The 27,465-nt window shown below is 37.5% G+C and overlaps 1 protein-coding gene across 2 annotated transcripts in view; it reads left to right on the top strand.

Annotated features, from left to right (window-relative positions):
• Positions 1 to 27,465, top strand: part of LOC135690976 (uncharacterized) — a 53,683-nt gene that overhangs the window by 17,080 nt on the left and 9,138 nt on the right. The window contains exons 7-19 of one of the 2 annotated variants that reach the window (XM_065208676.2): positions 2,359 to 2,511; positions 3,421 to 3,543; positions 3,729 to 3,851; positions 5,809 to 5,931; positions 6,417 to 6,569; positions 6,847 to 6,969; positions 15,133 to 15,306; positions 16,717 to 16,905; positions 18,765 to 20,071; positions 20,320 to 20,458; positions 21,369 to 25,664; positions 26,021 to 26,185; positions 26,881 to 27,102. In XM_065208676.2, coding sequence (XP_065064748.2) covers positions 2,359 to 2,511; positions 3,421 to 3,543; positions 3,729 to 3,851; positions 5,809 to 5,931; positions 6,417 to 6,569; positions 6,847 to 6,969; positions 15,133 to 15,306; positions 16,717 to 16,905; positions 18,765 to 20,071; positions 20,320 to 20,458; positions 21,369 to 25,664; positions 26,021 to 26,185; positions 26,881 to 27,102 — 7,290 coding nt within the window. The remainder of the gene's footprint in view (positions 1 to 2,358; positions 2,512 to 3,420; positions 3,544 to 3,728; positions 3,852 to 5,808; positions 5,932 to 6,416; positions 6,570 to 6,846; positions 6,970 to 15,132; positions 15,307 to 16,716; positions 16,906 to 18,764; positions 20,072 to 20,319; positions 20,459 to 21,368; positions 25,665 to 26,020; positions 26,186 to 26,880; positions 27,103 to 27,465) is intronic. The other variant, XM_089114302.1, reaches the window with a different exon arrangement.

The raw sequence follows: 27,465 nt of genomic DNA, 5'->3' as shown, positions 1-27,465 counted from the left end.
TTTCCGATATTTTTACAGTTTGTGAGATATAAGCTCTTGCATTTCGATAATTTAATTGAATTAACCGACAAAATTTTTTCGGTTTGGTGACACTGTGACGCAATTTTGACGTCACATTGTATTTCGTTAGTCTCGCCTCAAACCGAATCGAATGACAGCGATTCGCAAATTGAACACTGCAAGTGATGGTACTCTCCATCTGTAGCCAGTTCTGTTCCACCGGCTTTTAGCTTGAGCATTTCAGACAGCAAGCCTTTAGTTGTTCATCGTTTCTGGAAAACAACTGAAGTGTCAATTTCGATTAATAATACGCGAGGGAAGAGCTGGAATAGGAAGCCATAGCTTTGTGGGCCTACACAGGTGATCAAAACAAAGTCGTGACACAGCATGGACACATTCCAACCCGCAGTGGCATGAAACAGCAGCGATCACGCCGAAACCAAATGACCCCCTATAGAGAAAGCCTATTTACCATGACTCAATGCCTTTAAAATTTTGGGAGGGCAAAGCTGAAAATTTTTCGATAAAACTATGATTTTTCCGACAAATTTTTTCTCAATACATTCCTTGAAGATTACCCTTGCTGCATTTACTGCAACACTTGATACTACAATATCACGAATGGATCTGGAAATCGTTAACGAATGGATCGTCCTTTATACACCTCCAAGTTCAACAATAGCCTTTATTCTAACAAAACTTACCATATATAAATCGCTATAAACAAAACTGCAACTAGTTATAAATTTACACCCTACAAGTCTTCTCGCTATACTAGACAATCAACTGTCAAGTTAGTGTTTATAGCTGTTCATAACAAAAAGTTTTTTTGGCAAATTTTAAATCGCATCATAATTACTTTGCATTTATTAATGCTAAACCTTAAATAGATATAACGCGTCCAAAAGAATAGTTTTCTTTTAACTGAAATTTACTCAAGCAGCATCTTTCTCAAAGAGGTGTGGCAGCATACAAATCGATGATGTCACCATAGTCTATCGACTGTAAAATATCACTTTCGACGTTGATTGTTATCAGAGAGGAAAGGCGGACTTGTCCCATCGTTGACCGTAGCCGTTTTTTTTACAATCCTCGGCTTTGAAAAAGCTCTTTCATACTTTGTTGAACCTATTGGCAAAGTGACGAAAACCTTGTAAAGAAGGACCAGCTGTGGAAAGGCACTTTGCAGGTTATACTTATCATCAACTGAAGAACTGAATGGAACTGAAAAGTTTTCTCTTTCTCCTGCAGCCGGGAGAGGATTGCTCTTCTCTCTAACTTTCCAAAATTTACGGTAATTATTGACGAAAGAGCTGCACTCATCTCTTAATTTTTCGTCATCCAGGCCGTAATTCTTCGCAACCTTTTTGAATTACACTGCACACAATTGCCTTTCAATTGTTTTTTGAAAACATTCAGGGTTGAGCAAGGCAAAATCTGTCAAAATCGCCTTATGAGACGTGAATATTGTATTCATTGAGCTGATAGCTGTATCTACTATCACGATGATATACGGATTCCCTATTTCCCTCTAATTCATCCATGCAATTTTCCCCTGGCAACTTTTTCTTTCTGCGTATTCGTCGCTCGACAAAATTTTCCTCTTCTAAGTCATGGCGAAAATATTAACTTTTTTCGTCCTCTACAACACCAGCGAATTCATTTCGAAATGAACTGAGTTGAATTTTAACTGTCGGAAATGGGAGTTTATAAAATAACTGAGACCAAAGCGTTAATTTCCTTTACAAATTTCAGCAATGCGATGATTCCGATAAATACTCTAATGAAAATAAGTAAGAAGGGTTCAGCATGCCCTATTTTACGACAGGTTTAAAAAAATATGCGACCTTTTGGACAGGATCGATGAAAGCCTTACATTTTGTCTGATATTTCAAATTTTCCGACAAACGTTGGATTTTCCGACAATCCGAAAAAATGGCGGCTGCCCCCCCTGCCCCCCCCAGCCACTGCGCCCCTGAATTCATGGCGAACGAGAGCCGCACACTGTGACGTCAGAATGTCACCAAACTGATTCGGCTTTTGTCGTTTTTTTCTCGGAAAGGTGTAACTTTAAAGCCTTATAACTTCTAAACTAATTTGAATTTTGCAAAAACAACGACTTTGCCATAATACACGCACCAGATGCTAAATTTTTTTTTTGGCTGGAGAGGCCCTTTAACTCTTTAATCTTAGCATGTCCGTACTTTGAGGTTAAATAATTTTCGTGACATGTAAGTTAGCTTTTGAGCTTAGTAAAGATGCATTTTATCTGTGTTGTTACTCGTTTGTGATGTTTTATAATTCAATATGGTGCTTCTTTTAGTTCTAGTATCAAAATTTGATTTGGCTCGTTTTCAGATGTCAACGAATGTGCTACTTCACATCGACTGTGCAGCTGCGATGACCAACCGAACAATCCATCATGCATTGCGTCTTGTAGCAATACATTGGGAAGTTATCGTTGTACTTGCTCGGCTGGCTATCAATTACTTCATCATGGGCGATGTATCGGTAAGAATGTAGTGTTTTTACCTGTCGGTCCAACAGGCACGGCACCACTGGGAGATTTTTTAGAGATAAAAAATGTTCAACCGTCTTTTTTATCATTTTTTAAAACAGAGCATGAAATTAAATAGAACAAACTGTTTATATACTGCTTTTTGTTATTTGATTCTATTTACTAACTTATTTCGGTGCATTTCTCCTATCTGTTTATTATTTTCATCAATTCAGTAGATATTTTTATGGATCTTTGCAATGTTTGCATTTTGGATTTGTAAACATGGCCAACTGAAAATACTCGAGATAAAGAAGATCTCTTAATTAAGGAAGTAAAATTCTCTCAATCATGAATCAATACAATAGCTTCTCGTTATTTACATCGATGTGCACTCTGAACCAAAGGTCCAATTTCCTTCTTACCCCAACGCATGAATCTTCCCCTCCCAAATTTTTCCTTAAAATCAATAATCTATGTTTTTCTGATAATCTTCGAGTTGTCTAATTTGAGCAGTACAGTAATTTGTTAAACTTTATTTGGGAGATGCATTTTTAGCCATTTTAGAAGGCTTAATTTCAAAAAAAAATTTCGCATCGGACCCAACCATGCTTGGCCCTCATATGTCACTAAATTATTTTATTCTTACCCCCCCCCCTCCCCTCCCCGTTTCAATTTTTTGGAACTGTCTCTGTCTCATCTAGCTCCTCCTCCGAACGTGAAGGATACAGACCAGGCTTTGATGGATAGTGATTAGGTTAAAAGCAGATGGAAGGTTAATTCCATATGTTAAAAACTTCATTAAATTTGCTTCTTTTGTCAAAATGTTATTTCATTTTCAATTTTATTTGGAAAATCATATCTTTACTAATTCATTCAAAAATATTGAATATTTCGTCAAACATTGTATTTTTATGCTGTAGATGTCAACGAGTGCATGGCAAACAACGGGCAGTGTTCTCATACTTGCACCAACTATCCTGGAACACATAGATGCTCCTGTCACAGCGGATACCAGCTCAACAGCGACGCAAGATCATGTTCAGGTACGCGTCTTAGATTAGGTTTATTTCTCATAAGGATATTCATCTTTCAATAAGGGGTCCTTCTTAAGTATTATATCTTCAATTATTAACAAATTGTAGCTTGGCTTTCTTTGATATTTGTGAATTTGCCTTGGATCCAGTTTGAATTGAGCCTTTTTAATTTGGTCCAACTTTTACGGTTGCAGACGTAAATGAATGTTCAACCAACAATGGCGGCTGCGACCACAGCTGCATCAACACTCCGGGTAGCTTCACTTGCCAGTGCCGATCAGGATATACTCTCGACCCCAATGGGCGAACATGCTCAGGTAGGTATATTCTGTCGGTAATTTGATAAAATGTTTAGCTTTACTAGAAACTCCACTGTCCCCCATTCATTTTAAAAAAAGAATCTACATGGGGATAAAGGCGCATGAACCCCCACCGTTCAGTTTCTTTCCGTTTAAGCTCTTATCGAGTGCTTGCCCCAATATGAAGATCTAGAGGGTTCGAGGGCCTACCTATTGCTCCGGTCCTAAAACCCAGGAGGAAAAATATTGTAAACTAACAGAGACTTTGCAGAAGCAAGGACCGCGAAAGAAGGAATTATTCATTTAATCTAGATAAACATGCCTCCCATTTTTTTCACTGATCGCACGAGGAAAGGTTTGCGCTTCTCTAAAGGGGGCTATGTACGAGAAAATTTTTGGGACCATGCATCTCGCTAGCCTTTTTGAAGATACCCCCTGCTAAAATTTTCGTGCACGACCTTCTTCATAGTAACTTTTAAAGGTAAATTGAAAGCATAATTTTTTATCGAAAACCTAGTCAAAAACTAGGCTCGTTTGGTAGTTTAATTCAAAATGATTGAATTGACACAAAGTGTTTGAGAAAAACACCTAGATATTTGAGTTAAATAGATATTCAGTTAAATAGTGAGATTAGTGAGATTTAGACATTAAAAAAAGTTAAATAGATATTTGAAAATTATATAAAAAGGGAACCTATCAGTACATCAAGCAAATTAAGGAAACCGATATTTAAATGCATTGACCAATGGATATGTCTAAATAAAATCATAGATAAAATAATCTCTCCGGGTAAAATGTTTTCTAGAAATTCTCTAAAAAGATGTATCATTCGATATTTTCTGGCACGGCAGTGATCGGTGAACGCTTTGATTCTTCTTCTGGCTAGTTTCAAATGCATTTGGGATCATAACGTATTATCATTTAATGAAGTCGTATTTAGCAATGGTTATTCCTGGTATTGTTCCCGTGAACATCGCAGGCGTTCTTGTAGTAAATACGCAATTTAATGAAAAGTTCTAGATCTAATAAAAGGTTATGGGATTCTAAAACGAAATGCTCAGAATTCTAAAATAACGTGGACTGTGTCTCTGATTCTTAAAGTAAAGACTAGGTTATTGAAATAGCTGAAAATTCAAAAGAACAGTTTCTACAAAGGATGTCAAACACAAAATCATTAGCTGTTTTTTCCACTGCTGTTACAAATGAAAGACTGAGGCAATGCAGAAGCAGGAAACAGATAGGAAAAATGTACTTGTCATGCGCAAAGTAACCACAGGGCACCGAGAGAAACTGACACAGGGAAATCCGCCATAATGAAATGTTGCCGCCCTTATGAAATCGTATATACGCAACAATGATACCATGAAAACTTTTGTTATGTTTACTTTTACGCAAAGGTGGAAAAAAGGAAAAAGAAGTGTAAAAGAGTTCAACAAACGAGATAATTTTTAGATAATTGTTAATAGTTTAAGGCAACGAAAAGTTCGTACGTTTCTTCGCGTTTGATGCAGCACGATTCGACCACGAGTGTTTTAAGATCAGCAACAACTGTTTACTTGTGTTAACCTGGTGCATTTAAAGCCGATATTTGTAACATGCAGAAACAGGCAAAAGTCTTGGAAAAATAAAGATTCCATTCCTAATTGTGGAATATATAACGCTCGACTTTGGCGTTTCTCAAAACTGAAAATTCTCGAAATTTGTAAATGAATAGTCTCCTGATTTCTTTTCATTTAAATGTTGAAGTCTAATGTCGTCTTACAAAAGCCCAAAGCAGGTTTTTGTAAAGTATACGGCTATAAAGCTCTTTTTCCAGGCAGTTACCTGGTCTCTAAGGCGTATCGAATGCATTGATCTAAGTTCAATTCCCCCAAAATTTCCAGCCCATGGCTAGATCCCTTTTGCTTGCCAGCAGACAAAGATTTTTTTTAACATTGTAGACAAGCAGTATCATGATAATGTTTCTCATTTCTAGATATTGACGAATGTGGACTGCACTATCATGGATGCCAGCATAATTGCAACAATTTTCGTGGCGGTTTTTATTGCAGTTGTAGGAGTGGCTACCGACTCAACAATGACAATAGGACGTGTAGTGGTGAGTATAATTCGTTAGAAAGTAAGTGATATGTAGCCTTTTCAAGAAGACAATCAACTAGAAATTCAATTAAAAATATCTAAATATATAAATTGCATCTAATTTTCTGGATTTTGTGGATAGTATTTTCCCATCGCTTCACCAATACGTCATTCTAGTCAGAAACTAATAGTGTAAATTATAATGGAAGTTGTTGGAGCCTGATCAACTCGGTTTTGATGAACGCGACCATTCATTCAAATTTCTGTCGTCTGAAAATTTATGTTATGATGAAATTGTAAAATATTTTTCCTTGACCAAGGTGATGAATTTTCAGTTGCCTTTCATTACAGAAAGACATCTGTAACCAGTGGTGTCGCACCGTACTGCCCCTTCCTTATCTCTAAGTTCGATTTTACGAAGAAAAAAAGAGTTGATATGGTATTTCAAATTTTTCAATGTCAATTGGAATAATCATCATTCATTTATTCTTTGTTTTTGTCTAGATATAAATGAATGTACGGAATATCATCTTTCTCGCGGTGGCCTAAATTCTACGATATCTGGGTGTACGCAAAACTGTCACAACGTCATTGGAACTTTCCGTTGCAGCTGCAATCCTGGATACAAACTAGCATCGGATGGTAAAACATGCTGCGGTAAAACATGCAAAGTGTTTTATGGTTTAATTGTCTTCACTAAATTCACATGCAAGTGGCCGATATTTGTTTGTTGATAATGGAGCATTTAGATGCTGCTAGTTTTACATAGAATGTCTATGAAATGCGAAGGTCAGTATCTAATTGTTATCATCCAATATGACTACATTCCTTGAGCTTTCTCAGTTACCAAAGCCACATAAATTTGAGAGCGGAAGAAGAAGATATAACTTTTCCCATGTGCACCTTTGGGCAGTTCTCATTGTTTTTTTTCTAGATGTGGATGAATGTTTAGAAGGAAGCCACAGATGTCATCAAAAATGCCTAAACACCGAAGGAAGTTACGACTGCCAATGTCTGCAAGGGTATAAAGAAAACGCTGATGGATATTCTTGCCAAGGTAGGCCGTACGCTTTCAAAGAGTATTTCATAAAGAAAAATTCGAGAAAAAGGCGACTCGGACACTTAAAATTGATTCTTCCAATCTTAAGTTTATTTTCTAAAAGATCAAAAACGCCATCGAAGCTGTTTATTATTTGCATCTCTTTGTGATTTGTCTTGGACCCTGTTCAAACGTTACCGCAGGGCATTTTTTAGCTCACTCAGTTGTGGGGGAATTGCCCCATCAGCAGGGCCCATTAAAAATATTTTGTGCCTGCGAGCGAAAGCTGAGTAAAGAATATGCCTGCAAGTAAAACAGAGTGCAACAGATGGTCGAAGAAGATCAGATATTGATAGATTGCGAAACTTCCTTTCTATTGAGTTCCACTCAGTACGGTTACACCAACTTAATTAATGCCACCAAGTTTTTTCTTACCGAAATTTTCAAACGCTTGAAAATTCTTGTTTTTCACCAATGGAATTTCAAAAAGCGAGAAGCTTTTTCCTTGATACTATTTTAGTTTTACTTTACATCCAATACATATCAATTTCCATTTTATGGCTTTCCTTCATCATCAACAAATAGGATTTCCAGCTCATCCTTACTTTTTTTCCCTTTCGCCCTCTACATCTAACAAATTTTAGATCCATATGGGCTGAAATAATGCTTCTACTGGTTCTTTATAATTCCCACCAATTATTTCTTTGTAACGTTCCAGCGTTCCACCTTGTAATTTTGCTCTACATGCCAACTCTGCATTTTACTTTCTTTCCCTTACTCCCACAAATGCGTTAGTTGCTAGACGCTAAACTCGACACCTTTAGCTTAAAAAAGCGCGAGGGGTTTGTCACTTTTTCCAAGAGGTTTCTAGGATTTTTCGCAGAATTTTTCGAAGTTTTTTCTCAAAAACAGAAGGGTTTTTGCAAAAAGTGTACTAGCATACGTTATGTTCGGAAAGAGAAAGATCGAATAATTGTGAGTGGTCTCTTTCAGCAAGAGGAAATAGAAAGAAAGGGACAGATAGACAATGTGATATGCAAACTTGTGCAATTAGAGTGATGATTTTGAGTAAAAAAGACTTACAACTTTATCCTTTGAAATTCTATTTGACCTTTCAATTGATACCAAGAAAGATATTAAGAGAAAGCATGATTGTAAATTAAAAAAGGTGAATAAAATTCGATTCACAAAAGTACCTGCAGAAATTCGGAGCATAAACTTTGCCGCGGCCCATCAGGCCCTCTGACTTCCCCCACCAAATGCCTAGGCCATTGTGGGGCCGTTTCAAAAGAAAGAACATAATGCAGATGTGCTGGTAATTATATCAACAAGGTGTTTTAGTAAAATGGGGCCCGGGCCCACTAACAATTGAAACATGACAAAATAGTGAAAAACATAATCCATTTTGTGTTTAAACAATGGATTTGTCAACTTTGTCTATTTCCTAAAAGGTTCCATCATCCTGTCCCATAGGCGTAGGGGTCAGGAGGATATGGGACGTGCCCCCCCCCCACTCTTCAAAACCTCAGGAAAATTTACCCCTTTGCAGCTTACCAAGTTGACCTTTTTTCCTAACTGCATAACCAAAAATTGCTCTTACGGAATGAGCAAAGGGAGTGGGTTGACCTTTTGGGACCATGATAAAGAATGTTTCTATGCGATCTGCTTTTAGAAACACCACAACTAAAAAACCCATTCAGGGAACAAACCCATTCACGACAACGCTTCAAAACAGCTCCGAAAATAAATTTGCTTGAAGCAGTTGCATAGCAACGTGGAATGTTATTCGCCGTTTTCTCTTTTTCTGGTATAATGGATCCTTTGATGAGACATATCTAACACGCTGTTTTCTTTTGAAGAAGTACTTGGAAAACAGTTGAAACAGTTTAATATGCATTTGCATTTATCTTGGGAAGCTCATCGTCATGACAAAGAGCATATTTCAATTCGTGTCTTGAAAAGAGCGGCAAACCGTCAAACGGTTCCGATATGGTTCCATTCCACATTCACAGTGGAATGCCCCGGCTCCGCAAAAACGATACGGAGTGTGTCGGATTCAAGTGTCGTCGTGTGAACAGAAGGTCCATCTAGGGCCGTCGGAAGCAGGGGGTGCGCCCCTCCTAGAAAATCCTTGTCGGCAAATTTTCGAAAAGTGAAATTTTGTCTGGTTTTGCTTTCAAGGTTCCCAAAGCAATAGCTTTAGCAAAAAGTGGGGATGAGATGTGGCTAAGACCGAAAAAATATCACCCAAAAGCCCTCAGCAATTAATAATAGGCACATCTCATCCCCACTTTTTTCGATTCGGAGGACGGAGCTGGTAGGACGTGGCTTTTATGCGCTCTAAGAAATACTCTTTTCACTGCAAATTCACTCATATTTCAAATGGCAACAGACATTGAAACTGTTATGGAAGCTACAGAAATTTTAAGGAGTACAAGCAAAGGAAGACATATGGATTCAATCGCTAGCTTCTGCTTGTCGAAACATGGTTGGGACAAAACAAAGACAGTCGCCATCTTGGATCAAGCGGTAAACGAGGGGAAATTATACACTACCATGTCCCACAACAAAGTTTCCTATCGTATCAAAGACCAGGAAAATATAGACACTGAGAATGAATATTTTAACCCAACCTCCGAAAGAGATTCTGAATGGCCAAAGTCGAAGGGTTATGTAAACGTCGGCGACTTTAAGAGGATCCAAGCAGAACTCGAGGAATTCAAAAGATTCTCACATGGAGAAATTCTACTATTAAAGGCCCAAACTGCTAATAGACCAAATATAGACCCTTCTGGTAAAATGTCTTCAAGACCGCATTATCTCTTTGGAGCAGCAGCTGTTTGACAAACAGAAAATTATTGAAGGTCTGTTGGAAGGGCCTAGATTTGAAGTCAAAACAATTGATGGAAGCAAAAGCTGTCTTGACAACGAAATGAGACCTTCTCCCAGCAGAATACAGAAATTGGCAGGAAAAAGTGAAGCACATGTGAGTCCAATAATAACAAGGAGCCTGACAAAGAAGGCAGAAACTAAAAGAAAACATGCCAAAGATATTTATGGGCATGACAAGATATCCCAAAAGCCCAGGTACAAAGTTAAAACACCAAAAGTTGCATATTCCCAAGTATCAAAGGACGTTGCAAAATCTGCAAGCAGAAATCCCTTAGCGTGGCAAAATCGCTTTGCCCTTCTGTCAAGCGATGATGAGTCAAGCGATTTGGAAACATCCAAAAACCATACTCAAACTCGCAGTACGGAAGCCAGCGAAGTGCAAACAGCAAAAGAGAGAAGGACAACAAAGAAAATCCAAAGGAGAGCGGAGAACAAAAGGAACAAGAAGAATATCCTTATTATTGGCGACTCCATACTTAAGCACTTGGATGGGAGAAAATTGAGAGGATCTCTGCGAAATGGGCAGAATGTCTATGTCAAATCTTCAGCGGAGCAAATGTTGAAGACATGGCAGATTACTCAAAACCACCAATGAAAAAAAACCCAGACATTGTCTTTCTTCATGTTGGGACCAACTCGCTGGGAACAAACAAGCCAGCTGATGAAATTGCATCTGAAATCTGTGATCTGGCAGCTGATTTAAGAAACGGAGCAAATGAAGTTGTTGTATCAGCTATTATATCTCGAGGTGACGATTCAACGTTAAATACAAAAGCAAAAACTGTAAACGAAAAATTGAAAACCCTGTGCGGAGAAAATAGTTTAGATCTCATCGAGCATCAAAACATCGATACAACTAAGCACCTAAATGGAAGTGCTTTGCACCTCAATAGAATGGGCACAGTCCTTCTTGCCAATAACCTTATTAAATATCTCAAAGCTCAGTGACGTGATGATGGGACTCATACAGCTAAGTACATTTGTCCTAATTTAGAAAATCAAAATACCAATGAAATTGCTAGTTCTGATACCGAAGATATTAACCCCCTTGCCAATCTATCAACTATTAGGAACAAAAACAAGAGAGGCCTAATTGTGGCACATCTAAATATAAACTCAATCCGAAACAAAATAGAGGATCTCAAAACCCTGAATGCAAAAAATGTTGACATCCTCGCAGTTTCTGAAACCAAATTAGACGATTCCTTTCCTACTAGTCAGTTTTTAATTGATGGTTTCAAAAAACCCTTCCGTTATGATAGAAATACAAACGGTGGTGGGATTCTGGTTTATATCAGAGAAAAAGTTCCAGCAAATGAAATTTAACTGGTGAACATCGCCAATTCAATTGAATGTGTATTAACTGAAATTAATGTGGGCAAGAAAAAATGGGCATTGATCAGTACCTACCGCCCCCCTTCTCAATGTGAAAAATTTTTCTTTGCAGAGATGGGCAAAGTGCTTGAACAACTTACACCTCGATACGAAAACTTCGTCATTATTGGAGATTTAAATTCGGAAGAGAAAAATTATGAAATTAGCAATTTCATGGATATCTATGGATCAAAAAATTTAATAAAAAGTCCCACTTGTTATAAATCTGCTGACAATCCCTCTTCCATTGATATGTTTCTAACGAATAAAACCTCTGGTTTTCAAAACACTACGACAATAGAAGTGGGATTGTCTGATTTTCATCTAATAATACTAACAGTGTTAAAGAGTGGTTTTGTAAAAAGAGGTCCAAGGATTGTGACATATCGAGACTACAGTAAATTTGATCCTATAAAGTTTCGCAGTGACCTTAGAAGCAATCTAGCTAAGAGCAGCGAAGCATACTCTGAATATGAAAATTTTAATTCTGTAGTCGAAGAAGTTCTGAATAACCATGTACCTCTAAAACAGAAATATTTACGCGCAAATGATGCACCTTTCATGACGAAAACTTTAAGAAAGGCAATTATGCTCCGTTCACAGTTACGTAACAGATTAAACAGGCATAATACTTCTGAAAACTGGAACGCTTTTAAAAAGCAAAGAAATATGTGTGTGAAAATTCTGCGACAAGCAAAAACATCATATTATGGTAACCTTGATATAAATTCTGTCACTGACAATAAAAAGTTCTGGAAAACTGTAAAACCACTTTTTACTGACAAGGTACAAACCTCTTCAAGTATTACGCTTATCGAAAATGAAAAGTTTATTACGAATGACAGTGAAATAGCTGAGATCCTTAATGAATTTTTTACAAATATCACAAAGACAATTGACATTGCCCCTGGTGAATGCATTCTCAATTTGACAGACCATTTGCTGGATCCTGTTGAAATTGCTGTTGAAAAATATAAACATCATCCCAGCATCCGCAAGATTAAGGGTAAGGTAAACCATGGCACATTCTTCGAATTCAAACCAATTACAATGCAGGCAGTCAATGATGAATTATTGAGACTAAATACAAAAAAAGCGTCTACAATTGAAAGTATTCCTCCGCGGATACTGAAAGAAAACGAAGACATTTTTGCACCTTTACTGACGACAATTTTCAATAATTCATTGCTCCAGAAAACGTTTCCTGAAGATCTTAAATTAGGAGACATAACTCCACTATTCAAAAGTGACAAAACTACAGAAAAACGAAACTATCGACCTATCACAGTTCTATCCGCATTATCAAAGGTCTTTGAACGGCTTCTATATGCTCAGATGGTCGACTTCGCGGATACGTTCCTAGTTCCCTACTTATGTGGTTTTCGGAAAGGTTTCAACACACAGCATGCGCTGTTGAGATTAATGGATATTTGCAAGAATTCCCTAGATAAAAACGGGGTGGTTGGTGCCTTGCTAATGGATCTCTCAAAAGCGTTTGATTGCATAGACCATGAGCTATTAATTGCGAAATTAAATGCCTATGGTTTTTGTAAAGATGCTCAATTATTGATTTATAATTACCTGTCCGGTAGAAGACAAAGGGTAAAATTAAATGGTTCATTCAGCACTTGGCGAGAAACCTTTGCAGGTGTACCACAAGGATCAGTCCTTGGGCCTCTTCTATTTAATTTATATATTAATGATTTATTCTTAATGGTAACTGATACTGCAGTATGTAACTTTGCTGATGATGCTACGATTTTTGCAGCTGACTGTCAATTAGATAAAGTTTTAGAACGGCTAGAAACTGATGCTCTTATTTTATCAAAATGGTTTCCAGAAAACTTTATGAAATTGATTGCAGGGAAATATCATCTTCTTACTTTTGGAACAAATCAAGATGACTTTAAGATCAAAATCGGTGAGGCCATTGTTGAAGAAAGCTCTGAAGAAAAACTGCTAGGGGTGATAAAAATCTTAATTCCAAAAGTCACGTCTCAAATTTATGCAAAAGAGCCAGCCAAAAACTGCATGCTCTTGCTAGAGTTTCGCCATTTATGGGTTCTGATAAACTGCGTCTCCTAATGAACAGCTTCATAAAAGCTCAGTTTAGTTACTGCCCCCTAATTTGGATGTTCCATGACAGATGTCTGAATGCTAAAGTTAATAAAATCCACGAAAGAGCACTCAGAATTGTTAATAAAGACAGTCATGCTGACTACGAAGCATTGCTGACTTTGGATAATGCAGTATCAATTCACCAACGCAATCTACAGTACTTGATGATAGAAATATACAAAACCAAACATATCCTGAACCCTAGTTTCATGAGTGAGATTTTTGAAACAAGAAATGTACATTATGATTTGCGAACTAAAAATAATCTTTGCATTCCAAAAGCCAGGACAACTTCTTATGGTATAGAAACTGTGAGATATTTAGGTCAAAAACTGTGGCAAACACTACCTCACAGTATAAGAGAGTCCCAATCATTGGCAACATTTAAAAAAGAATTAAGAGCACACCCTATAGAATGCGACTGTAGATTGTGTAAAAAATTTATTGCTGGGTTAGGTTTTATTTAGAATATTATACCTTAAACCTTTTTAATATTGTATCATATATTTTTATTTCATACTAACTCTTTATAGATAGTTGGCCTTAATTAGCTTCTTTATAGCTATCAGCCGTTCATTTAGTACGCCAACTTTAAACAAATTATTTATTATATATTATTATATATTAAAGGTTCCAAGTGACTCCCTGTCGGCAGACGGGATCTGGAACTCGGCAGAAACTGTTGGCATATCGATGTCCACCTAACTTCGACTTAAAGTCAAAATTTATAGAAAAACATTGAACGCTGATCCTGGAGGTACTGGAAGCCCCTGTGAGCAGGGCAGCCGAGAGAAGGGGCAAGCAAGCAAATTTCCCCAGGGCCTCGAGGTCTAGGGGGGCTCATAAAGTAATGAAATGCATTTTAAGAATGAATCAATAAAACGTAGCAAAAAGTGTGCCTGAATATAGTAAAACGTTCTAAACGATTGCCAGAAATGACTGCAAGAAATATTCTGAAATCCATTTTAAGATAATCTTAAGGGCGTGGTCGCAAAAAGTTTTGTCGGGAGCCTCGTCTTTTTGTTTTTCCCGAAGGCCTCCGAATCCTCTCAGCGGCCTGCCTCTGAGAACATAACTCTTTGATGAATAAAATCAGCTGTGTCAAAATGCCACACCCCAAAATTAATATATTTTAGACCACGACCTAATTTGTCGGCAAATTGGTGACTGGCACCCCCTAAGCGAAAGTGTTTAGCGACGGCCCTGGGTCTATCTGATTTGAAAAGTGATCAGATAGGGAATGAATCCTGGATCGGGTGACCAATTGACTATGGTGTGACAAGGGCGATAGCTAAAACAACACAGCAAATTGCAAGAATTATCTTTTTCTGCACCGGTACAAGCCCTCGCGCTAACGTGTCCTTGAATACACACTTTTTACAAGTATGAAGTGTATAAGAATATTGCGACTCAAAATCGCTAAAATTTAAAATTAATTTAGGGTTAATGCCAGGCTCAAGCTTCATCACGGCTTAAATCTTTTATCTATCGCAGTTTTCTCACAAAGCAAAACAACTTTCTCTTTCAGGCTATATGCATGTTTTGAGACACATCCATCCGCTCTGCGGATAACTAACTCTACAGTGTGACACAGTGACTAGATTTTATGATGAAGCAACCCATCAAAAAATTTTTTCATTTGATTTTAAGGAGAAATACACCTAGTGGTGGGCAAAAATAATTCGAGAATAATATTAGGCTCAAAATCAAATTTTTTAGGAATATTGAGGCTTGGCAAAAAGTTAGGTATTCTCATGTTGTGTTTCCTATCTAAATTTAAACTGACTTTTTCTTTAGCGGTTTCATGCATCCGTCATCCACCTGTAGTGAACGGTAGAGGAACGTGCTTCTTCGGGCAAGCGAACCAAACCTGTCAATTTCGATGTCTGCCTGGTTTTCAGCTTCGAGGATCGCCGGAACGCCGTTGCCAAGCCAATCACACGTGGAGTGGATTTATGCCAATATGCACAAGTATGGTTGTTAACTGAAACTTCAATGCCTTCCAAAAGTCTTGGAACACTGACGTCATTTTCCAAGGTCAATATCAATCATCCCTCTCTCCCCCGCGGAACAATGTTTGTTTACTATGAAACGGATTAGGATTTTAGGAAACTCTTTCCTTTGCGCTTCTTTTATGATATTACTCTAAATTTTCAACATTGTTTTAGGGGGAAGGGGGCGGAAGCATTAAATTTTTTTTAGAAAAAGGGATGAAAGATATAAAATGCAATGCAAATTGCTGGGTGTTCCAAGTACTTTTGGCAGGCATTGTTGCTATATATATTTTACCATAAGGGCCAAAATTTGCTTCGTATTCAAACTTGTTGGCTTAATTGATAACAGTGGTTATTAGTTATGAAGGCCAAAACACCAACTTAGGTTGTTCTTTGATCGACAAATTATATTAAATAAACTTAGGGTACTAAGGGCCAAGAGCCTAAGCCGACAAATTTCCAAAACAAAATAATAAGAGTCCCTTCGCCCCTTATGGAACGATTCGATTTTTTCATGAATCCTGACTGTGCAATGTTAAATATTAATATGAAGAAGTTTGGGTCTGTTTATTTTCAGAAAGCGTACGAAATTATTGTGATTTTTCTCGTACTTTTTGCTAATCATCGTTGTTTCATTTTGTTCATGAAAGCTAGAAAAAATCCTATATTTGTGTACCTGGCAATTACACGTATGCTATACAAGTAAAGGCGTAGATACTGGGGCTAGAGGGGGTTAGAGCCCTTATAAAGCTTTGCTATTTTGTCAAACTTAATACTTTGTCAGACTTTGTCGGAAATTACCACAGTTGTATGTTTTTTAATGATTGCTCCATTTGGAGAGGAAAGATTGGAAAGCTTAATACTATGGTTTTTTCTTGTTCTGGACCAGACTGGCAATCTCTTCTATTTAGGTGTGATGCTTAAAAATGCCTTTTTAGAGGAGAGGTCCAAAATGTTCAAGTAGAGTATGATAAACGAAACTTGAATTTTAATAAATGTTAAGACTTTATCTTCTGTTTTTGTTCAGTTATGTTCAAATTTATGAAAAAATTAAGATCATATTTAGGTTTTTGTCGGAAAATCTATATTTCTTGCCCAAACTCTTTATCTTCCAATCTATGCCACTGGCTACAAGTAATGTCACTCTTTTTCTTCTGACTTAAAGAAATTTTTTTTACATATGTTACAACTAAAAGCGATTACATATGTTATTTTTGCAATCAAGGAAAATGCAGCATATTTTGCATTTTAAAATACTAATGTCGGCTGCAAAATTTGTTTACCTCATCGACAGTGTACCCCTTAATAACGACGTACCCTCTTAACCTTTGTTTTGTTTTGAAAATGGTGTACAGCCAATCGTTCAATTCTGTAATTTCGATCATAGGAAAGAACTGCAAGCCTATATCACCTCCACCAAATGGGGGCATTCAACTGCCGTGTTTAAACTACTACCAAGCGATCTGTACCCTTCAGTGCAGTCAAGGGTTTTACCCCACCGGTTCTACTCAGCTGACGTGCAGAGCGACTGCCAATAACACGATGTATTGGCTGAACAAAGCGACTGAGTGTAAAGGTACACTATTAATTTTTTCTGGCTTCATTTTCCATTAAAAATTTTGCCATGAAGCCTAGCTGTATCAATGTAAAATGGTTGTATAGCCATTGAATTCTGCCAGGGAAATTTTGACAAACGTAAAATGGTTGTATAGCGTTGAATTTTGCTAGGGAAACTTTTACAAACCACTGATATTTATTGCAGACTTTGAAGAAGGTAAGGAGTGATTGATTACATCAATGAAAAGATCAAATTTGATTTGTTAGCTGTTTCATATTCCAGGCCAAAATAACCGCCTGAAAGCGTTGTTTTAGTGAAATTGAACCCAACCTCTGATTGCATTTGTTTGGGATTTGAGGGTTTCGAATACTATGTTTTTTTGTAGTCAGAAATTGATACAGCTGAAAACAGTGGCAGCAAAAAATTAAGGGAAATTTTTCTATGAACGGAAAAATCTGGGCCCCATTTCTCTATCACGTTTGATCGATGCTAAGAAGCAAATCAATCCCCTTAAAAAAGCGGCTCAATTATGATTAGAGGAAAGAATTATTACTGTGTGAGTTCATTATTGAAATTTTTTATGGTTCCTAGGTATGAAATTAAATTATGGTCTCTGAAGTGTTAAAAAAGGCTAAGCTGAAACTCACAAAAAGTTGACAAATGCTGGTATCTATTTGCACGTGCATTTACGTGCACTTTCAGGAGATATGATAAATATATCATGGCTTTGAAAAAAGCAAACATTTTACAACATACTAAAAGCTTTTTCGTCTGACACTCCTCAGAGCATAAAACGTCAGAATAGGTTCCGAAAAAACACGATGGAAAAATATATACCCAGTTGTGGATCGAAATAGGCCAATCAGAAAAATAATTTTTCAATAATTTTTCTGATTGGCCTATTTCGATCCACAACTGGGTATATATTTTTCCATCGTGTTTTTTCGGAACCTATTCTGACGTTTTATGCTCTGAGGAGTGTCAGACGAAAAAGCTTTTAGTATGTTGTAAAATGTTTGCTTTTTTCAAAGCCATTTTCAAATTCTGTACCGCAAAAAAATTGTTCATAAATATATCACTTTTCATTGCATGATTCTAGCCTCCAATTTATCAACCCATAAAAATTCAATGGCCAATAGTTTCAGGAAATTTAAAGGGTATCGGAGATTTTTCTACTTTGAACAAAATTTCTATTTAAGTAATAGCAGTAATAGCACTCTTCGCTGCCGCTGGCCGAAATTATGATTGGCTTATGGGAATCAGAGGAAGAGAAGTAATGACCTTCTAATGATTTGAAGAAGGTTCTACCTTTAGGAAATATAACAGCGCTTTGGTATGTAGAACAGGACCTTTACTAATCTGAAATTTGGCCTTATTGCAATCATCGGGCAAATTTCATATTTCAATTCTTACTAAGCACACAAATCCTTGAAAAATTGTGATTGATTTTCCACTAGCAAGCGAAATAAACCTAGCCATGGGCTGTAAATTAGATTGAATTAAACTGAGATCAATGCATCCTAAACGCCTTCAAGATCAGATAAAATCCTGGAAAAAGGCATTTTGGGGCCGTAGGTCGCAGCCGTAGTCGGTGGTCACACTCATCGAAATTATATTATAGCATTCGTATGCGAAGTGAGCCAAGAACTATTTACTTAAATATTATGAGAATTTTCAGTCTTCACAAGATAGGAAGCACATCAGATCTTAAATTGGCTATGAAAGAAAAAGTGAGTTTCGTTCTTTTTCAATGGGCATCTACTTGACAATTTTTGCAAGAGTTTGCAGAATCTAGCTTTCTAGAATTAAATTTTTCTTAACGTTAGGCCTACTAAATTAGGGCAGTATAATTCAATAAAAATATTTGTTTTTGACAGAAATCACAATATGTGCACCAAATCCTTGCAAACACGGAGGAATCTGCAATGCGATTGGTTTGAAGAAATACCAGTGCAACTGCCAACGAACTGGATACCAAGGGCCGAATTGTAACAGAGGCATTGTGACTTTGCCTTTGTTCCAAATAATGTACGTTAATAGAAACTACAGTTTTACTGTCAAAGCCAAGCCTGATATTGAACTGAGAATACTGCTTGCACCTTATGACGAAAACCTCTCGATTTATCCTAAAAAGCTAGTCTTCAATCAAGCGAAAAATTCCGCAAACTTCACTGTCCGAGCAACAATTGCCGGACCTTATGTCCTTTCTTACAAACTTTACGGCGATAATGCGGGTGTATTTGATGCACCGATGAACAGCATAGTATTTTTCCGAGAAACAAATAAGTCTATGGCAGTAAACATTATAAACGACGAAGGGATTCTTTCAAAGGGGTGTCATTCTCAGAGCTCGGTTGAAAAAAGAACTGATGGAACAAGGAAGGCAGGCTTGACTCTATATTCAACGGCTCCGTGGCAGCATCGACCAAACAGCGAATCAACAGATGGCATGGTCCTGATTGACGTAGAAGGCACTAGCGGTCTACCTACCTCACTTGTCGGCTCTACAATTACAATCGAAAGCTTGACTAACAATAATTTTGATGAATTTGTCAACAAATACAGAAGAATCAGAAATGTGAATGAGTCAGTTGAAAGCAGAAATCCACAATGCATCTCTGTAAATCCTTCCAATGAGTATTTAGCTGAAGCTATTGAGCTGAACTCTTTCGCCAAGACCGTAGCTGAAGGGGTAAACAGGCGAATGCCATCCCTGTTAAATGTTTTTGTGGAAAAATCCGTTAAAATATTTGACCCAAAAGACCTCGTTGCAAACATTTACTCTGGAAATGAAGTCAAAAGGATTTTCACTAAATGCAGCAAAGTTCTGCTTGGTATTGACGAAAATAAAAAGTATTTTGCATTCTTGACGACACAGAGAGTCTTGCTGCATATTGCAGAGGAGGAGATTGATTTGAAGAGAGATGATGTTGTTTGCATCTTTGAGTCAATTAATGGCAACGAGACTTTAATTGGCTTCCCTGATTCAGCAAGCGAATCATCTGTTTGGGAATCTTTAACAGGATTCGCAGGGATTATGAAAGGCATCCACATTTCAGCTGAAGACAAGAAGCAGATTTACCGTGTCTTTGGAGAATACTCTGCAGTACTATCTACCAATACATTCAAGATGGCCTTTAAACTCAATGGCGATATGCTAATGGATACGGATGAGGCATTTGAAGTATGATTTTGATTTATTTTTGCTTAAGGATTCGTTTCCATCCCTTGCTTGTTTTAAATTATATCTACCAAATTTGTGTATACCGTATGATTTTAGCTGTAGGTTCAATTGACCTCTCTCTGAGCAAACTTGTTTTGTACTCAGAAAGAGCCTCCTCAAGAAACTAACGCTTTTATCATTGCCATGTGTTTAAATCGGCAATTCCCAATGCATTGCTTTCATGTCATTTCATATTTGATTGGTTCTAGTTTTTCGTTGATGGAGTTAAGTCAATCAAATCGATGTCAGCGAATGGAAAAATAGATTTGCATGTCGATGACAATTTTATGAGTGACATCGAGAGGACAACATTCAGCAGCAACGGCTCAGTTACATTTAATTCCACGGGTACCATTTGATTTATTCGTTATTTTCCTGTTGACTTATACTCAACGTAAAGATTACTGATAGAAAGGGAAATACTTGTTATATAAAGATGCGTTTAACTTGCAGGTCTGAAATAATTCTTAATTGATTTTCATACGTTGACGACTTAAAGTCGCATTCTGTCTAATATTTCAATGCAGATTGAATGATTCGGTGCTAATTTGAAAGAATCTAATTGACTTTGATTTTGTTTTGTTTTGTTTTCACAGTGCATCGTATTTTCATTTTATGAGTACGTCCCGCTAGCCTTCCAAAAGTATTCGAACGGTCAGAAAGGTATTGGCCTAAGTTAAAAAAAGTTGCGGCATCATGTGAAAAAGTATAACTGAGTTTTGGCAGGAAAATAAAGCAAAAGAGTCAGAAAATAAACCATCAAACAAAGGAAAGTTTCTGTTTTGTGTGAATTTAATGGAAAGATTATATTCAAAAGTGGAATCAGTTATGTTCTATAAACAAGGGTTAAAAAAAGATACGAACAGACCTGAACGCGTAGCACTAAAAATTTTGCGTATTAAAAACTTTCAATGCAACTGCGCTACTCGAAGACATCGTGGTCAAAGTTAAGTTAACTCGTTAAGTTAGACGTCGTGACAAGATATCGTATTAGAAATTTTGTAGATATGACGAAACCATAAATTAGTTAGCTTTCTTCAAAAATTTACCTCTATGTTACAATTTTTTTCTTCAAGAATTTTAATACAAAACAATACATTTCAGGCTTATAATATGCTTTCAACAAAATGAAAGAATTTACCTTGAGATGCATCAGCAGCATTATGTCCTGATTTTTCACTTTTATGCTGGTGTAGTGGTTTTACTAGCACCCGTGTTTCTCTGCGTTTTGAACTTTTATCAATTTTTATTCTTCTAGATGACGTTATGGGAAAACAAAAAGTTGTCCTCGAACTTGAGAATGTCTCTGGTAGGTCATCGCGCTATGTGATGGCAGGAAGAGTCAAGCTTGATAAGAATGTCCAAATGAAGTATATTATATGGGCTAAAGTCAGCGGTGGCTTGATCCTCGGTGCCGTACATCTAACCAACAGTGACAACATACGCAGTGAAATGCATTCGCTCAATGCATCAATTGGACTTTCTCTTCAAGGTGCAATTACAGCGTACCCAGGCATGCATAGGATAATCAATGATGTTTTGAGAGACTTGTACCTTGCAGTCTCATCGTCGGAGAGCTTGTCTCGGTATTGTCATGAAACGAGAGGCAAAGAGGCTCTTAAATCGCTTACAGAACTCAAGAGGCAGCTTGAAAGGGTAGACAGACGACTACAAGTTCTGGTTTTGAAGCACAGCAATATGGTTGATTTTCTCGCATCAAAGCGTATTTTCGAGAAGGTTTTTACAACCTTTCATGTTTCGGTCGACAAAATGGAACAGTGGTTTAAAAAGCTCTTCAATCGAACGCGTGTTTCGCGATCCATTGAGGCCTGCTCTCTATATTCTAAAGGAACTCTTTGCTTGGCCCATCTTTGCTTCAAGAACTGCCACATTGAGATATTGTATCAGATCCCGTCAAAAACGATGGCTGAGCGCTTTAACCTTGCACCAGATTATGAAAACGTGACAGCGGTCATAGGAAAACTTGAAACCGACGCGATGCTTGGAAATCATTTGAAAATTCCAAAAGGCAATCACATCGTCATCCTGATAAACAATACAAAAACATACTCAGGGTTTTTCAATGGATCCATGGAAATTTTTGGGCGCAGCACGAATGTTTCTGTTATATTCAAAGACAACAAACTTGAATTCTCAACCAAAGCAACACTTCCAGATGGCTCCTTGACAACAGTCCAAGTTGTTGCAGATATAAAAAATGTAATAAGTGGAGATGAGGTAGTTTTTAATATAAAAGGCTTCGTGGCAAACAATTCTATAATCATTGAAGATATAAACAAAGTTTTACACTCAAAGATTCATATGGTAGCGCAAGATGTGTCTGAAAGATTGGAAATATTAGAAAAAGCGGTGAATACGTCCAGGAAACACAAGAGTAAAGCAGATCTCAATGTGAAGAGGTTAGAAGAATTATTCAAGAAAAAAGCAGAAAGGGCCAATCAAGTTGAATCAGCATTAAATAGAACGAATTCTCAATACCAGAACATCAAGCTGGCTTTAAATGGGAAACTAAAACATAATGACAATGCTGTTGAAAATTACACAAAGACAATCGAGCAATGTGCACCAAAAGTGTGTTTAAAGAAATGTGTTCCAGGTTTGGTGACGAATATTTGTTATGAAGAGAGGTATGAGCATGTAACGACCCAAAGCTGCACGTTGCTTTCCAAACATTTGACAAGAACTGAAATGCAAGAAGTTTCCACTGAAAGATCCTACGTAAACTACTACCCAAAATACAACTGCTGGACGCGCTGCCCACCTTTAACTGGCTTCTTCAAGAAGGTTTTTGGTAAACGAAAGCGCAGAGGTATCATTAGTTTTCTTGCAAAAAAAGCTTTGGAGAAGGTACTAAAAATAGGAGGAGAAAAGGTTTTCGAGTATCTAGGGGGAAAGGAAGGAGCAATGGGGGCAAAAATAGGTGCCATGTTGCCTGGTCCTTGGGGAATTGTTGGAATGCTGGTAGGCGGAGTTATAGGCAGTGCATTTGGCAGCTGTGAAAAACTTTGTAAGACAACAATGGTGCCCAGGGAAAATGTTTACATACATTACGAGTCAGTAAAGGTTACAAAAGTCATCGATTATAAGGAACGTCAGTGTGATGATGTCGTGATTCGGCAAAAGCTTGGTTACAAAGATGGTTTCGAATGCTCTAGCTATTCAAATTGCTCCGAAAATTTGGTGGATGTGGAGTGCGTGCAACGTAATTATCACTGTCGATCGCTCAGAGGAGTGCTTAAGGAGAAGATCAAGCATATATTAGGTGCTGGAGACATGTTTGAGGACTATGAAAGATTGAGCTTGTTGATTGAGAATTTGGAAATGCAGCAAAGGATGGCGATCAAGGAACGACGTAATGTACATCAAAGCTTTCTCGCTGCAAAAGCAATCGCCTTCAATTCTAATTATACATATTTGTTATCAGTGAAGTCCTTGGAAAATTTGAATCATATTCTGGCAACAGAAATGCATATTCTAGAGTTAACAAAACGTCTCGGTAGCCATCCAGTTTCAGTTCAAAATGGCCATTACAAGTTTGTCACTTCAAAAGGAACTGTGGCAACAAACATGATTGCCTTGCAGATGAATGTCGTGAGAAAAGATGGGCCCAACTCTCTGGCTATAGCTTTAATAGACTTTAAACGGATGAATGTCAGCATAAGTGAAACAGTTAATGAAATTATTAAATTGATTCCAAATCTGAAAGCACGCAGAAGACGATCGGTTGGTTCAGATGCAGAAGTAAGTGTATCTGTGGATGAAATGTTTCGCAATGCGACCAAAACCAAATGCAAACTGATGGAGAGAAACATTTTATATTTGTTTGAGATTGCAAATATGTTTACCGTCGGTGTTCATCAATTTGAAAAGAGTAACCTAAGCATTCATAACGCAGAATTGTCTGAACAGAACTTCACCAGATCAACACAGGACATTTTAGCAAACACTTCAGTATGCCACGATAAAAACAGCAGTTCATGCTCCAGTGACTGGTTGGCCTCTCTTTACTCAAATACCACTCAAGACTCGAATTCACTCAACAGCACAGTGCTTTCTTGGGAAACGAAAAGAGCAAGTATAATTTCTAAATGCGATTTCTATACTAGCAATCAAAACCTCTCTCACTGCGCAGGCGCCCTTGACTGTGTTCAAGCGTCTATCAAGGCCATAAACGAGGCGACGAATTATGACACATCAAGTGCTTCGAAAATAGCAAAGGGAGAAATACCGAAATGGAAGCCATATTTTCAAGCTCTTTTTGAAAATGACGAAATGGATGCTAAAGAGACTAAGACCTACTCCAACATGGTGATAAAATCAATTGAGATGTCTCAAGTTGCAAAAATCTATTGCGATTCTCCGCCGATCATCTTAGAAAACCTCCAAAACGAGGTTATCATCACGTCTGCATCAAACTTCGAACTGTCGATAAAGATAGATGTATCTTTGCATGACGTCACCTATACTTGGGAGAAAGATGGACGGGTTTTGCTAGAAGGAAACACCAACGTACTCAAGTATCAAAATGTCAATATGTCTGTCTCTGGCTCATACCTTTGTCGTGTTTCAAATAAATTTGGCAGCAGTGTAAGCAGCATTGCCAAAGTAGTTTACCAGGAGAAGCCCCGTATTATAAAGCACCCAGTCGACGTTAACACTACTATAAAAGAGGAAGAATCTATAATTAGATTGGTATGTAATTTTACTGGAATCCCAGCACCAATGGTTGAGTGGTATTTCGTGGCTTTCAATAAAACAGAAAGGCCAAAGCCTCTCTACCAAAACAGTACGCTGTTTTTGATGAATGCAACGAGGCCAGAACAGTCCGGGTTTTACTATTGCAATGCATCAAATGCTCAAGGATTTGCAGTAAGTCGTAATGCAATAGTTCACGTAAAAAGGTCAAAAATAGCTGAATTCAGTGTTGAAATATCATTTGTGATAGAGTCGTTGAATCAAACGTACAATGCCAGCATGCAAAAAGCTGAAAATGTCACAAAAGATTCAATGGATAGGCTGCAATCGAACTCGACGGTTAGCGAAAATGAAGCTACCTCTGACGGTAATATGACAAATACTGCAATTACCAATTCAAGTGAAAGCACAATCAAACGCAAATCGGGAAGTTTCTCTACGCCAGTTCTACCTAGTTATCTTTCTGAGTATGACAAACATAGCCTAACTGAAGCTCTATCCAAGACAATGAATGTATCCAAGTCTCGACTGAGAAACATTGGGCTGCTGAGGGAGACGACTACGGAGGGAAAAGTCTCTGTAACAGTATTGGCTACAGATCTTAACCCATTGCTTGACATAAATACCGACTGGACAACGATTTCAGAGGACGTAGTAATGGCACGCAAAGGTCTTCTAGTTCTGCCCCTTTGGTTGCAGTATTACTTCAGCAATATGTCTTCAATACTGGAAGTTGGAGCAATCAAAACATCTGTTAAAGCAGATACGGTTCAGTTCACGCTGCTAGAGCCGCTTTGCCCAGTCGGCTTTTCTATGCATTCAAATGGATTCATATGTGGTAGGTTATCAATGATTAGTATCATCTACTAATTTTTGTGCACTTTAACGGATTCCTGTGCCATTCTGAATGATCGTCGAAAAGAAGCATACTCAAGTATTTGTTCGATTAGTTTCGAAATTGGTAAAATGTAATCTAAATATAAAAAAACGAAGAATCCTAAATTATTATTTTGCTATATAATGTTTCACCTCTTTTTTCTATTTAACAATTTATTACAAAATCATGCTTTTCGTGCGTTTGAATGATCGCCATCCAAAATGGACGATGTTGACAAAACAGTTAGAACGATTACAAATCAAATTAGTCTTGCTTTGTCCCACCTTGCTAAGTTACGATTTGATCCTGTTCTTTAGAGTCATGCGCTGCAGGCACAGCGTTTGTTCCTGGAGTAGGCTGCCAGCCATGTGAGACCGGCACATATCAACCAGAAGAAGTTATGCTTGGATGCATTGCCTGCAAAGCTAATTATACGACCAGATCCAAAGGTTCGGTTTCTCCCGGTGACTGCGTCTTGAAAGGTATGTACTTTGCATCTTCTTACATTCTTTAAGCTGATTTAAGCAATGATGGCGTTAAACCGTTACAAGCAGCTTCGCTTTTGTGTGTCTAATTCAATTCTTGAAATTCTTCACACTTGGAATTTTAAACTATATAGTCATAACTTATCTTCTTGGAAAATCGGAGAGTCGGGCTTTAGAATTACATACGTAAGGTCTGGTTTTTGACAAGATAGAACCAAGGAACATCTTTCAGGAATTCAAGCTACTACTATGTCACAAAAGCGGATGATAAATAGCTTTGGCATATGGGTGTGGAACTGTGCGTATAGAAAGCCTTTTTCTTGTAGCTAAGGCATTTAAACGATATTCGTGTGATTCGTTCCTCGTCTCCTAGCAGTACATCACAGAAAAGATGAAAACAGTTGCCATAAAGAGGCAGAGAGATTACTCCGCCAAATGCCATTTCATTTGAATTGCAGAGAATGCTTGAAGAGATTGTTGTCAAAAGAGACATTGAGTCTACCGTTTCTTATAAAAAAATGCGTGTATTAGCTATTTGTAAATTTTGTGATCTAAAACGTCTATGCATGAGAGTATTTTCTGATTTTAACTAAGGAGATGGGAGTTTCAACAATTTTTAGAGCGCGAACCTTTACAGAACCAGTATTTAAGGTTTCTGTCATGTCACTTAAGTGTTTTTGCATCAATTTTAGACCAACTACCAACAACAGCATTGCCTGATTCAAGCTCAAGCACGTTCAGCATAAAGCAAACGGAAGATTCAACTGCATTTACAACCACGCCATTCAATGGAACAAAATCAGTTGCAGAGAGAGCGAAAGAAGGAGTTGATACCAAGAGAATTATGCTTATTGTAGGGATGACTTTTATGGGAGCGATTGTGATCATAATGATTCTATTTGGAATGTCAAAAGGTGAGCAATAGGATGTCTACGTTAATCATACTAATGTCTTGATAGAGTGTTGAAATTTCGATTTAATAAGTATATTCCCATTATCAGGGCCACCACCATAGCTCCTCAGCAGGGGAGGGGGAATGGAGAGAAGGTTGCTAGATGTAAATCTGTCAAATAATGGGAGTAATAGAAGGTGCTGTAAGGGTTTGAAATGTAAAAACATTTTGAAAAAGATGAGGGTATTAAGTTCTGTGAATGGCTCAAGGTAATTGTAGAATTTCTAAAATTATATCATGTACATCGAATTTCAATCAAAATAACATTTAGACAATATATGCTGTTCAAGGTGGGTCTAGTTTGGTGCTGAATTTGTGTATTGCA

The sequence above is a fragment of the Rhopilema esculentum genome, chromosome 4, assembly GCF_057945365.1.
Source record: "Rhopilema esculentum isolate cy_ngs chromosome 4, ASM5794536v1, whole genome shotgun sequence".
In the NCBI taxonomy this organism is placed as follows: Eukaryota; Metazoa; Cnidaria; class Scyphozoa; order Rhizostomeae; family Rhizostomatidae; genus Rhopilema; species Rhopilema esculentum.
Note: the sequence above shows the minus strand (reverse complement) of the source record. Positions and strands in the feature narration are given on the sequence as shown.